The sequence below is a fragment of the Acanthopagrus latus genome, chromosome 23 (assembly GCF_904848185.1).
Source record: "Acanthopagrus latus isolate v.2019 chromosome 23, fAcaLat1.1, whole genome shotgun sequence".
NCBI lineage: Eukaryota > Metazoa > Chordata > Actinopteri > Spariformes > Sparidae > Acanthopagrus > Acanthopagrus latus.
The window spans coordinates 2,647,742-2,662,322 of NC_051061.1; the positions used below are offsets into that span (position 1 = coordinate 2,647,742).

The window sequence follows — 14,581 nt, forward strand, 5'->3', positions numbered from 1 at the left end:
TGCAGCGCGTACTCACAGAGTGGGGGGGGCGGGGCGGGGGGCACTGAGTTCATTTCATTTGGGGCCGTGTTGCCGTTCTTCGCCGGGGCCAAAGGAGGACGACAAGTGTTATGTTGTCTCGGCCACTTACTGAATTGAGCTTCTCGGGAGGGATGATGAAGCTAGTACGGTATTTTTAAATGAAGCTTTCCCTTCACTGATCAATTTCATTTTACTTTTGTGAACAGTCACTCGAGTGAGGGATCTGAACGCTTCATCCACTACTCGAGTTGTGGCAGTCCTGTGGGTGTAAAATGAACCGCTGGTAGCTTATTGGCTATTTATAGCATTAATAATAGGGATTGTGAGCTGTGACGTGCAGCAAAGGATAGAAAAGTGCCTGGTCAGCATTGGCAGGATAGGATAGGAGTCAGGGAGGGAGATTAGAATGGTGTCACTATTTCATACACATCTTTAATGATGTCATGTGGACCTGACAATAGACTTTGACATTTCTGAGCGATCACTTCACCAACAGTGTTCCAGTGTAGACCATGAGTCAGACTCACTGTTCCCCCATGATAATTCTAAATGTTAATGACTTCTTGGTCAAATCTCCCAATTTTCATACAGAGAATAAAAACAAAATGCTGTCAAACATTATTCCAAGGCATTTCTAAGCTGCCTAAGAATGGAAATACATGTATACTTATGTGATGAATATACACTTTGTATGCATGTCACACATTTATTTGATTTCCTGCCCACACTAATGTGAGGACAACAACACTCTTAAGATTGTTATTTGACACCAGACAACAAAAAATGTGAAATCCTTCAGTAGCCACTGCATTTTAATGAACATCTCTCTCCACTTGTTGCTGTTAGGGTTCATCAGTAGGAGAAGAGATGTGGACAGACTGCAGCTACACAGTGTGGAAGATGTTTTATTGCGCTTGTAAACATAGTTCAAATACAAATAGAAGGAGTAAGACGAAAGACACTGTAAGAAGAGTTATTGACAAGAGGTAGAAAAGTGTTATGGTTTGGCAAACAGTGTGAGGACCCACATACAGACAAGGCACGGGAGGCAGGATTAGGAAACAAACTGCGAGCCTCATTAAACAAAAGCTGAATGGTACAAAAACTGAGAGATCTAGAAAAAACAAAAAGGAGTCACAAGGACAAAAGACAACAGACAAAAATAACAACAAAAAGCTAGAACAAAGTGCAACAAAACAAAGTACAATGAATGAAAACTCAACCAGTGGGGAGACACGGAGGGAGACAGTGGTGGGGTTAACAGGGTGGCATCACGTGGCTAGACAGGTCAAACTGACAAAGACATGAGGGAGAACAAAGACTATATACACACACACACTAACAAGGAGATCAGGTACAGGTGGAGTGAGGCAGGAAAAGGACAGGTGGAAGAAAGGTGAACAGTGGAAGGAGGGAGGGAAAAGCAAGACTGGACACATGAAGGAACAGATTAAAAATAAAACAGGAAACAAGAGAACATAAAAAACTGGGATTGTAACAGACAAGCACTGTGTCCCTGACCTCTTGGCTCAGTCTCAGAAGCGCGCACCCTCCGATCTGACTGAGGTGAAGCTCATTTGCAGAGAGTGCGTCTCTATTTGCATATATGGATTACAGTCAAAGGTTTCTGGTTTAGTGGCTGCACGTCTAATGGCCCCTGTGTGAATTTACATCTGACTGTGACGTAAGCCTCCGTCCCCATGTCATCACTGCCAGCAGGAAGAATAAATCAATAAAGAAATAAAAATAGCTGAATGTTATGAATTAGTAACATTTCTGGCTCAAGTCAAAACATTTCAGAACATTCTCATAAGGCAAGGAAAAGGTGGAAGGGATGGTAAATGAAGCAATTTGGCGCCCCCTGCAGTGTCAGAGTGCAACACCACTATTGTAAATACAAACCTCAGGTCTCTCATAATTTGTCAGAGCTAGTGTAGGTGCTAACTACTAACAGAATGCCTTATGTCATGAAATTGTTGTATCTTGTAATGTAACAGTGATCCCACCCTCGTACTCAAGTTACATAGTGCCGAAACAAGTGCTAGTGGGCAGAGGAGCTGTGACAAAGACACCATTCATCCTGATACAAGATACTGTACCATCAAAATGATTTCAAATTTTAAAGAAATGGGCTCCCACGCACTGCTGACAGGATCGAGTGAAATCAGGCCTGCTTTTCTCTAAAACATCATCTGACTGAAATAAGCGTCCTGTGACTCAGGATCACCTATCAGTGGGCTTTAAATGCTTCATGGCATCTTTAGCTCACTTCGTTGCATAGTGTGTAATGAAGGCGACAGGTTTTGGGGAGCAGTCTAGCATTTCACTCCCTTATCAGTGTTGTGGACTGTTTAAAAAGAAAATGATCCAAGTTGATAAAGCAATGCTACAATGCTACACTGCAAATCTGGAGGATGATTCTTGACACAGTGTTCTGAATGTGTGTGTGCTGGTTGGCTGCGGGTTGTAATGGAGGCTCAGCAGCTCATGTCCTAGTGCACGTACCAACCTCCACTGAGGATATAGAGGGAAGTGGAAGGTGGAGCGATTGACTTGGCGGGTGACTACAAACCACGGTATCATGAGTGCAACAATCATGATGCGTGGAAAAGATGATTTACGTTTTTTTTTTTTTTTGCTGTTATTTCTAATGCTTCAAAACAAGTCCCCAGCTACTGCAGTTGTTTAGGAAAATGTAGCAACTCTGTTTTTGCTTGAAAGATCTAGAAAGGTTTTGCGGATAAAACAAAAATAATAAAATACATACATTTTCATTAACATTCACAAATTCTTCCTTTACAGCTGAACTAAAACAGAGGCAATATTTGTTGGGTAGTGTACTTCTACTAAAAGGAATAGAGAAAGAATGGGGACACTGTCAGTATTGTTTTACTGGGGGCCAGCCCTATGTTCCCACAGTCCTATGTTCTCGCAGTCCTATGTTCCCACAGCCCTCTGTTCCCACAGTCCTATGTTCCCACAGCCCTATGTTCCCACAGCCTTATGTTCCCACAGTCCTATGTTCCCACAGCCCTATGTTCCCACAGCCCTATGTTCCCACAGCCCTATGATCCCACAGTCCTATGTTCCCACAGTCCTATGTTCCCACAGCCATATGTTCCCACAGCCCTATGTTCCCACAGCCTTATGTTCCCACAGTCCTATGTTCCCACAGTCCTATGTTCCCACAGCCTTATGTTCCCACAGCCCTATGTTCCCACAGCCCTATGTTCCCACAGCCTTATGTTCCCACAGCCCTATGTTCCCACAGCCTTATGTTCCCACAGTCCTATGTTCCCACAGTCCTATGTTCCCACAGCCTTATGTTCCCACAGCCCTATGTTCCCACAGCCATATGTTCCCACAGCCCTATGTTCCCACAGCCTTATGTTCCCACAGTCCTATGTTCCCACAGTCCTATGTTCCCACAGCCTTATGTTCCCACAGCCCTATGTTCCCACAGCCCTATGTTCCCACACCACTATGTTCCCATATTACTAAGCATTTTCTTAAAATTAGGCCCTATGTTCGCACAAGCCCTTTTTCAAAATTAGGTATTGTATTCCTACATCTCCCTTCAATTTAAGACTTAGGTTTAGGGAAAGGAAAGGGTTAAAATTAGGCTTAGGAAATGTGGGAACATAGGGCCTAATTTTGGAAATTAAAATCTTAGAAATGTGGGAACATAGGCATGCTCCCGTTTACTGAGTCTGAGCAGTGCAGTGCAAAGGAAAATAAACATTTGCAATGAAGACTCGGGAAAAGAATGTGGAAAACTGATGGAAGTGAGGAGGTTTCTTTCAGTAATATCTTTCTGGATTCAGGTCTAATTTCCAGAAAGTCTTCTTAAAACGGTGTACACTCCGGTGCAGCAGGTGACTTCGTGCAACTTCCTGCTTTCGCGCTCGTTCAACGCAGAAGAAGAACAAGATGTCAAACTGCGCCTTCCCGCGAGCCGTAGCAACGCTCCTGCTCCTATCACTGCAACCAGATAGCTGTGGAACCAGCCCACTCAGAGGCTGACAGCCAAACTACAAGGACACCGAAATCAGAAATAAATAAGATGCCTTTGCCCGTGCAAGTCTTTAACTTTCAGGTAAGTCTTAACCATCGCAGCTGTGCAAATCCAACCAGCAAAGACAGCTGGAAACTGAACACGACGAGTCTTCATTCCCCCGGTGTAACCTTAGCGAGCGTTAGCTAGGTTAGCTATAGAAACGCTTCAGTACGCCGTTAAAGATCCCAACGACATTGCAATAATCATTAGTGTCTTAGCTTGTGTTGGCTTATAAATCATATACGGAGCAATATGCTGTTGGATTCAAACACAGCTACATTTTAAAGAACTCTACCTTAAAATTGGTCGGCATGTCTGCTAACTCTAACGCTAACTTACTGCAATCCACTAACGTTACAGTGTATCTTAGTAAATAAACGAAGGGATAGCTCATACATTACGAATTTATTGAAGAAATTACTGCTTGGAATGACCATCAAAGTCTTTTATACGTTTTTAATGAATGCACATATCAGTAAGCCAAACGGTGTTGAAATTGGATCGTTTTAATGGAGTGTGGAGTTGAAGGCTAACAAGTGACTGAAGGCCTCCGTTGGCTAACAACATTAACATTGACGATAACAGCCCTGTCGTTAGCGATACACTAACAAAACCACGAATGACACCGGAAGTTAGCTTTTACTAATGTACGTACATCTCAAGTTTGATTCTTCAATAAACTAAACCATAACAGAGACTGCAGAGTCATTTGTTGTCATCATTGTAGGCTGTAGCTAACGAAAGCTAGCATTACCAAGCCAACTTCCTGTTATTAGCAGTGTCACGTTAGCTCTGAATAGTAGCGAGAATGGGATCTCTCTCCGTGTACATATGGTATACGGAAGCACACGCAATATTAACGTATGCTAGTATACCATTAATAAATTGCAATAAGTTTCTCTTAGGTCCAACCTTGATAACCAGTATCATCAGTGTTTGTTTATTAAAGGCTGTTAAAGCTAGTGTTAGCATAATGTTTGTTGCATCAGTGACAACGCCAGACTAAGTTACCTCACTGCTGGAAAAACCAGCTGAGACCAGCACCAAAACACAACATGTGCAGGTCTTGCTGCCGGTGACTGGTCTGGTAAGTCTGCCAGTCTAATGCTGTATTTTTTTTTTTTTTTTTTTCAGAATCGAACATGGTCATTTTGCCTTGCTTGTTGCAAACCATACATCAACACAAGGCTTAAGAGCCGTTTTCTCTTTCTCTCTTTTAATCAGCAAACATTCACCGTTGTGCACTACAGCATTGTCAATACAATCGGTTCTCACACAGCCATTCACAAATGCATTTGCAACTACCATTAGCAATGTTAAACCATCCCATGATGATGTTTTACATTGCAGTCAGGGCTCTTAATCAATAACAGTAGACCACAGGTCATTGCATTACAATTCATTTGTGTTTGCTGTACCCCAGCGACATTATGAATTTACCGTCTAATGATTAAAAAAAACCCCTGTGTGGACAACATACTGATACTGTACCTTGTTTTTTGCCTGCCACCTAACCAAAAAGGAAGAAATCTGTCTTGTCCCTCAGTTTTCTTGACAACTGTCCATTCGATCAACCTCACACATGGTAGATGTACTGCTGAGGGCTCAGGGGAGTCCAGGGTTGAGTGCGAAGTTTTTGGATGAGGGGTTCTCAAGAACGCTGCAGGTGTGACACATTATCCTGCAGAGCTGCAGAGACCCTGCACTTATAGACGTAGTAGTTTTAGATGTGGGTCATACGTAGAGCTAAGCAGAGAGAGGGTCGGGGTCAGACTGCATTAGTGCTGGTTAGTAGCTCGTTCTACAGATGGCACACGGTTGTGAAATGAGGTTCCTTGTTCAGCCTTGTTTACAGTGTTTGGTGTAATTATTCACTTGTTGACAGTCTTATAATCTTCGCTAAAGACAAATGTCATGTGGTAATACTAGGCCATTTCATCTGTTCTGTATGTTCTGTTGTCACATGTGAACAATTATGAAATTTGATCACGTGATGTTCCCAGGTAATACTAGTCCTGCACAAAACAGATATACAGATTCTAAGGAATTGTACCCTTAAAAATGCCTTTTGTATACACAGACAAAGCCTCATATCTTTGACTTAAACTTGTAAAATATGGGAGCTATAAAAGGGCTGAGTCTATATGTAAGTGTAAGCATATGCAACATTTTTATTACAGTGTTTGTTTTTTGTTTTTTATGTTATTTAGCTAAAATGTGGATCATGTCTCATTCTGTTGCTTCTGCTGACTTCTGCTTTGTTTCTCTCAGGGGTCTGTGGAGCCCATGCAGATTGATGCAGACCCACAGGAAGACCAGCAGAATGCCCCAGACACCAACTACATAGTGGAGAACCCAACACTGGTATTGTCTAGATAGACTTTTATATGATACACTCACTCACCCTAACACTAACCCAACGATGGCACACAATCTGTCAGTCCCATGACAGTAATTATCTGCGTGACGCCTTCGTGGCAGTGATGGAAATCCCTGTTTGTAGGCGTTCAGGTGTCATCAGGTTCTAGTGCTGCCCTTTTTATAGGTTGTTGGTTTGAATCATCAGTTGAGACGCTCCCCTGTGTCGACTTGCTTTTTGTGAGCTGAATCAATGAACAGTTTCATCAGCTGCATCAATATACACTGAATACACCTCGGACGAAAGCCTGGCAGACTGTCAACTTGAACAGAGTCTTGTCTCCAACTGCACAACTAACTGTGGTGCAAACACAGAGCTTGGTGATGCAGAGCAGCATGATACAAAGCAGCCTGTCTCATTTCTCTTCACTGCTCCCACACTGTCAGTTCCAGCGCTGACTGGTATTGAAGTGGCTGCGCTACTTTTGAGCCAGATGATGGTGCAGCCTTCCCTACTGCTGTCCACTTCAACTGAAAGGTGCTCCACAGGGCACTTGGATTATAACTGAACCATGACAGGATGCTCTTTTTGTTCTTCTGTGTGTTAATCTGATGTTTTCCATCCATCCATCCATTGTAACTCCTGTTTCTTGAAGCTGTCTCCTTCTGAACGCCCGGTCTCTGCTGATTGGTCAACTCACACATGCCTGACCCAGTACCGCTAACAACAAAAGAGCAGCGATTCCTCAACAAATCTTATCTGCCAAACTAGCTGTGAGGCATACATTATGCAAATGTGTGACTCTGTGATGTAGTGTGAGGTCATAAAGTCACACAATTAAAGGCAAGCCATCTCGCTACAGTCAGTCTGTACTGCTGTGTTTTCTCATGCAGCATACTCTCTGTATGTATGTCCTTGGTTGCCAGCGAGCAGTTAAACTGACATAAGTTGTTTTGTCACTCACACAAAAGACATATTTTGTAAGTGTGTGTTAGTTAGGTGCAGTGTCACCCCACCTCTTGTAAAATGTCTGCTTGGATCGGCTCAGGCCCCCCTTCTGTGTAGAGTTCTCAGTGGGTCATCATGGCCTGACAAACCTGACCGGACCCCCAGAAATGTACGCAAATGAGCCGGGTCGGGTCGGGTCGGGCCTCGGGCTTCCTTTTTTATAAAACACATTTCTTACAGGTTGTAAACTATATTTCGTTTGTTGTGAATCATCGCTGTACCATAGAAAAAAAACACTTGACCATAGCTGCTTTTCTGCAGCCACATTACCCATTTGTAGAGCGCTGATATAATAATGATAATGATGGTTTTTGTGAGGCAGGGGAAGAGGAGATTATCAGAGCAGTGCAGAGACAGGTAGTGTTTTTGTGTTGGATTTGATAAGCTGCATGTGTTTTATGTATTTGCGTGTGTTGAGGAATCCCTGGGCACCTGGGCTGCAATCATTACAGATGAATGTGAGTTTCACATATAGTGGGTTTTTCCGAAAGTACTGCTGATTGTGTGGAGTTGGCATTAGGTGCATAAAATGACATTCTTCAGTTCAGGCGCTTTTAGTGCATGTGGGCCTTCAGCAATCTGGAACTTTTCCATGATAGAAGTCTTCTTCTCTGCAGTGTTGTTGCGTTCCTTCATCCAAGGGTTTACACCGACTCCACTGTACACATGCTCAATTGGAACATTGCAGAACAGACGTGTCTGCTGACCTCTCCTTCTGCTGGCATAAAAGTTTTGTGCCCTGTGTCTCTTCCTGATGTCATTTAAATGTGACCTGGTATCAGGTTGAAGCATGCAATGTACCAATAGAATTTCAAGAACAGGAATGGATTGATTAATCATTGTCACTACTAACCCTGTTAAAACGTCATGAGTTTATAACTGTAAAGGCTCAGCCACTCCAAGTGTTTCTGTTCTCACAAAAAAGGATATTATGGTACATTATTTATCATTATTACTTTATAAGTAGCAGTGAGTTTTGATTATCACCTAGTTAAATTGATTGCTGATGGTGTGGATGATTGCGGATGATTGCGGATGTCCCATGTACATTACAGATGGGCAGTTTTGACGTTTTTTTTCCATAAGATCTCTGTCCTGTGCCTCTCTGTGTGCAGGACCTGGAGCAGTATGCGACCAGCTACAGTGGATTAATGCGAATTGAGAGGCTTCAGTTCATTGCTGAGCACTGCCCTCAGCTCCGAGTGGAAGCCCTGAAGATGGCCCTCACCTTCGTCCAGAGGACTTTCAATGTCGACACTTATGAAGAGATCCACCGCAAACTCACAGAGGCCACACGGTAATATAGTTGATGACATGGCATGATAACTGAGATCTTGGTCTGAAAGAGGCAATTCTGGTTTGAAAGCGGTGTGTTAGCGAGCTTAGCTTTGCACGTTTACCAAAGAGGTTTGTGGTTGTTCTGCATACACAGAGACATGGGGATAAACGGGTTCATTGGGAAGATGTGATATCATGACTGGGTATAAATGGGACATGGGACGATGGGGCTTCAAAAGGCTCAGTCTTTCACAAGCAAGGCTGGGGTGACCACTGTGTGATGCTGATATAATGGATATTACTACCTGGGGCTGGCTCAGGAACACTTGGTAAAACTGTTGTCAGTTAACAGTTCATTTGGAAAGGACTGCATTTAGATTTTATTGTGTTTTTTTTGGAGTTCAGGAGTTTGGCTTGTTCATATGTTATATAAGTCTGGACGAACATGGACGTTAACTTCAACTTGACTGGTTGGCAGAGGCATTCATCTGACACAAGGTAATTCTAGTTTGTTTATTAATTATGTACCAACAGGGAGGTGCAGGGTGTGCCGGATACAGTACCTGAAGGTGGGGCTGTTCCTCCTCCTCTTGACTCAGCCTGGGCCGAGTCCACTAGGAAAAAGGCTCTGCTCAAACTGGAGAAACTGGACACCGATCTCAAGAACTACAAAGGAAACTCCATTAAAGAGAGCATCAGGTATGATATCACAGGTCATGGTTTTACAGAAACCCAAAGTCTCTACTTGTCATGAATTTTATGTTCAAGTAGATGAATTTTTTTTTGTTAAAAACAATAAAAACTAAATGTAATAAATTTAGCAGTGTTCAAGTCGTGCTATACAATTTACTTTAAATTATCTACCTCTTCACACCCTCCTCTCATTCTACTCCCTCTCTCTAGGAGAGGCCATGATGACTTGGGGGACCATTACCTAGACTGTGGTGATCTAAGTAACGCCCTCAAGTGCTACTCCCGAGCCAGAGACTACTGTACCAGTGCTAAGCATGTCATCAACATGTGTCTGAATGTCATCAAGGTACACAATCTTCTACTTCTGTGTCATGGCAGCAGCCATTGTGCTGAACTAACTTAACTTTCATATGAATATATTCCTTAGATGTGTCTGTCAGTGATTACTTCATATGGATCCTTTAAGTTAATGGCATTAAGCACCCTTAAGCTGAGATACAGTTATGCCCTCAAATAGTGACCTTTAGAGTCTATATTTATCTTGACTGCAGAATATACCAGGCCTCTTTATGAAGCAGACTTCATAAAGCCGATCATTGCCGATTACTCTGATATATTATAAAACAATGAGGTTGTCTTCCATCAGATTTCACTTCCATCATTAAATCAAACTGCATTGTTGTCCACTACAATTGAATTAACCCTCTAAAATTAAAATGATAGCCTTGCCAGTGTAACGTAACAAAACAAGTTTTTCAGTGAGTAGACATGGGGCTTTCTGGGTAATGCTGGTGAAAAGTTGAATTGAGAGACAGTTGAGTTGTAGAACTCTTTGGAACCAACCTGTTAGCTACAAATATCTTGCCTCCATCGTTTACTGAAAAGTTAATCCCTGCGCTTTGAAAAAAAAATCATGTAACTTGATTAGGTTTTTCTGTCAATGAGTGACAGTAAAGTTTTGTCTCTATCTTCAAGACAAGTTTCACCCTCCCACTTTCATCCAGCTGTGCTGTGCTCATCAGCTAACAGCAGCTCACTCTTCTAATTTTCCAGTACCTGATTGTTCTCAGGTCATCAAAGTGCCTCACAATTTTATGTCCTGAATTTTTCCTCCTTAAACCGGCACTACAAACCTCTCTTTGAATTTGATATATTGAAGAAGTATATGAAGAAGCACGACCTCTTCTCTGTGCACACAGGTTAGCGTTTACCTCCAGAACTGGTCCCATGTATTGAGCTACGTCAACAAAGCAGAATCCACGCCAGAAATAGCAGAGGTGAGTACCCGTATTCTCCACTGTCTCAACCGTTAAGTGTCAAGATCTAAACAGCTACATCACACAAACAATTGCTTGGCAATACAATTTCCAAAGCTTGTAATGGAGATAACAAGTGCATGTAGCTGATGCTGTTTATGTCTCTTGTTGTTTAGCAAAGAGGAGAGCGAGATAGCCAAAATCAAGCAGTCCTCACCAAATTAAAATGTGCTGCAGGTAAGACCGTATTATGTTCTGTGATGATGATAATGTCACTCGGTACGACCTGAAGTTGGGTTTGAACATGACCTGGAAATTAGCTGTCTGATAATCATGTCTAAAAAAAAATGAAGTAAATTCTTTTACTGTTTGACCAAACTGCCCTGAAAGCCATCAGTAAGGGCTGCCTCACTGAAAACATTATGACACATAATTGCTTTGTCTGTAGAGAGTAATTATGTGTCCCTTTTTTGGGGGGGAATAATGTAGTTTGGTATAATGTGAGTCTGAATTTGTTGATTGGTGTTTCAGGCCTGGCAGAGTTGGCCTCACGCAAATATAAACCAGCTGCCAAGTGCTTCCTGCAGGCTTCTTTTGACCACTGTGACTGTCCAGAGGTGAGTGACGCCACAAACAAACCCTTTTTCATGTCAATCTAAAGACACAGGCAAAGAAATCTGTTACATGAGGCCTCATCATTCTGTCTGTCCAATAAGTTACAGACTTGTTAGGTAGGTGTTTCTATTTACTCAGATACCACTGCCTACAAATGTTGCAGTAAATTGTAAAATAGTTACATTTCTTTTTCTTTTTTTTTTTTGCTTTTTTAACTCAGCCAATCACTTACATTGGGTTGTTAAACATAACAAGAGAAAGTGTTACGGTGAACTATCAATCCAAGTACATATACATATGGGATTATAAGTATTCTTTATGAGGATTCAGTTGCAGTTGCCAGTAGTGATGCTGCAGTCGAGTGACAACAGAATAAACCTGATGAGTAATGTGTGTGTTCCCTGCAGCTCCTGTCACCCAGTAACGTAGCTGTGTACGGAGGCTTGTGCGCTTTGGCCACGTTTGACCGACAGGAGCTCCAACGTAACGTCATCTCCAGCAGGTAGGTGGCAGTAGTTCAGTATATAGAAACTGAAAAATGTCTTGGTACATGTGAGTAATTGTATTAATCTTTTTTTTTTCTGTCCTCAGCTCCTTCAAGTTATTTCTAGAGTTGGAGCCTCAGATCCGCGACATCATCTTCAAGTTCTATGAGTCCAAGTACGCGTCCTGTCTCAAGCTGCTGGATGAAATGAAGGTCAGAGCAGAAACCTACAGTCAGTACAGTTGTGATAGAGTAACTGTCGCTTTTAACTCAGTTTGTGACTGCACACAGGTTATGATGGTCTGACATGGCAGTGCACAATGTATTTTGTAATGATCAATTTGAGTGTGTGTACGGGGCTGAGTGACTGTGATGTTTCCTGCAGGATAACCTCCTGTTGGACATGTACCTGGCCCCACATGTCAAAACTCTGTACAGCCAGATCAGGAACAGAGCCCTCATTCAGGTGAGACACGCAGTGAACTTCCATGCATTTTCAAATGGTGCTCAAAATCCTGAAGGGGAAAAGTCGAGGGAAAAAAGTGGATTCTAAAAATGAAACGTGACGGTGTTCAGTGGAAACTGACCTGATCAATAAATCGTGAATAAATGATCACATTCTGTTTTATGTACGTTTCAGACAGCATCCCAACCTTTTTGGAATCTCGGTTGTACATGAAACATTTTGACTGAAATATCCATTCAAGCTTTGAAGATATAGAAAATTCTAATATACATGTTGACTTTTCAGTGAACAAACAGAAATGTCATATTTCCATTTCCATTGCGTATTCCATATGGTTTTTTTAATGCTTGGGCTCAACTTTTTATTCACCTCATCTTGTTGTGTCCTGTTATTCTGTCGCTGGTTTAATGGCACAGACTGAGGTGTTAGTGCCACCTGCTTTACGGCTCCATGAACCTCCTCATACTTAGAACACAGTAGTAGTTGGAAACACGTTAATTTATATTTTTTGTGCCCAATTTTCTGGAAATTCTGTTCAAATGAGCGCTAGATCTGGATGGAAACCTTGCGACTGCTTGCACTACTTCTGTTCAGAACACAAGTCAGTCACTCACCACTCAAATTAGTACTAGTGATGCATTTAAAGCGGTCCTATTTTTTTTTTTTTTTTGTCATTTTCAAAGTTAAATAAGTATTTTCTTTGAGTCATGTCAGTAAAAAGGAAGTATGCATTGAAGAACAAGAAGCATCTGTCTATTAGCAGCATGATAGACACATGACAGTTGTGTGTGTGTGTTTTCAGTATTTCAGCCCGTACGTGTCAGCAGACATGACGAAGATGGCGCAGGCCTTCAACACCACAGTAGCAGCTCTGGAAGATGAGCTCACCCAACTCATACTGGAGGGGCTTATCAATGCACGGATCGACTCCCATAGCAAGGTGAAACAAGCTCACTAGCTCTCACACACACACACACTGTTGAAACAAGTCAGTATTCATTTACAGAGTACTCACACTGCCATTGTGATAGATTCTCTATGCGAGGGATGTGGATCAGAGGAGCACCACGTTTGAGAAGTCACTCCATATGGGCAAAGAGTTCCAGAGACGAGCCAAAGCGATGATCCTCCGAGCCGCTGTGCTGCGCAACCAGATCCATGTCAAGGTAGAGAAAGTGTTTTTTATTCTTCGTCATGGCTCATACAGAAGTTCTTCATCTCAGCAGCAGTTAAATAGTAGACTGGGAGAAAAGCACCTTGTATTACCGCTCATGTGAAAAAGTAATAGGATTCAACAAATGAGGGGTGATCATACTGCACACACCTGTGTCTGCACTTCCTGGGTAGCCTATGATAATAACTATACTGTGTCTTCCCAGTCACCGCCTAGAGAAGGCAGCCAGGGTGAATTGACACCAGCCAACAGCCAGACCAGGATGAGCACCAACATGTGAGGAGGACGTCCTCTTCAAAGTCTGCATGCTGACTCTGCTGGCACCAGTGGCAGACTCCAGGGGAAGGATCACTCAAAGGATCACTCGATTGATCATCACCACCAACTCCCTAACCCCTGCTCAAGACAGAAATGACACAAAATGTAAAGACTTTAATGTTTTGAAGTGATCTCTGTTGTTCCACTGAGACGATGCAGGCAAAAAATTCTTTTGTTAGTCTGTACATCTGGAGATCTGAAGTGTTTTGATGAAAACTCAGTACTTAAGCTGCACGTTATTGGTAGGAGATGCACTTTGCTCTGCTTACACGATGGAGGCCTCGTTAACCCAAACAATGTTTTAAAATAAAAATGCCTACAAAAACATGGTGTAGTTTTTATGCATCAGTTCTGTTGTCAATTGAATTTTCAACAAATACCCTGACCTTATAATAGGGCTGGGCGACACACCTTAAAATAATATGGAAATATCTTTAGGCTGTATTACAATGTATACCTCGATATTTTAAAATCGTCTCAAAACCACTTTGCGAATGTGATGACTAAATCAAAAATCAGTATGTTGGATCAAATTTGAGCTAAGTTCAGAAAATCACTTTACTGTAAGACAGCATTTAAAAACAGGAAGAGAGTGTAGTTATTCATAAAAACCCTACTTTGGTTTAAAATAAGATCATTTCCATGTCAAAGACTACACTTGAATAAAAGGATTTTCTTGCTAGACATTTAGGGGTCTTGCAGTTCACGACGCGTATGTATCAAAGCCTGTAGTGAACTTTGCATTAGTTTTATGAACAGTATGAATCAGAGACAAGTGGCCTGGCTTCAGTCTCCTTTACAGTCACTGATGATCTCATTTTCAGAAGTTAAATGCTTTGTTGAATATTCCTG

At 42.1% G+C, this 14,581-nt stretch overlaps 1 protein-coding gene across 1 annotated transcript; it reads left to right on the top strand.

Annotated features, from left to right (window-relative positions):
• The first annotated feature begins 4,084 nt into the window (after positions 1-4,084).
• gps1 (G protein pathway suppressor 1) lies at positions 4,085-14,057 on the top strand. Its single transcript, XM_037089872.1, has 14 exons — positions 4,085-4,117; positions 6,350-6,442; positions 8,561-8,742; positions 9,258-9,422; positions 9,627-9,762; positions 10,616-10,693; positions 10,849-10,909; positions 11,204-11,289; positions 11,695-11,789; positions 11,879-11,984; positions 12,157-12,237; positions 13,040-13,177; positions 13,269-13,403; positions 13,617-14,057. Exons 1-14 carry the CDS (start codon positions 4,085-4,087, stop codon positions 13,689-13,691), a joined length of 1,464 nt encoding a protein of 487 aa, XP_036945767.1. The 3' UTR covers positions 13,692-14,057.
• Positions 14,058-14,581: the final 524 nt, after the last annotated feature.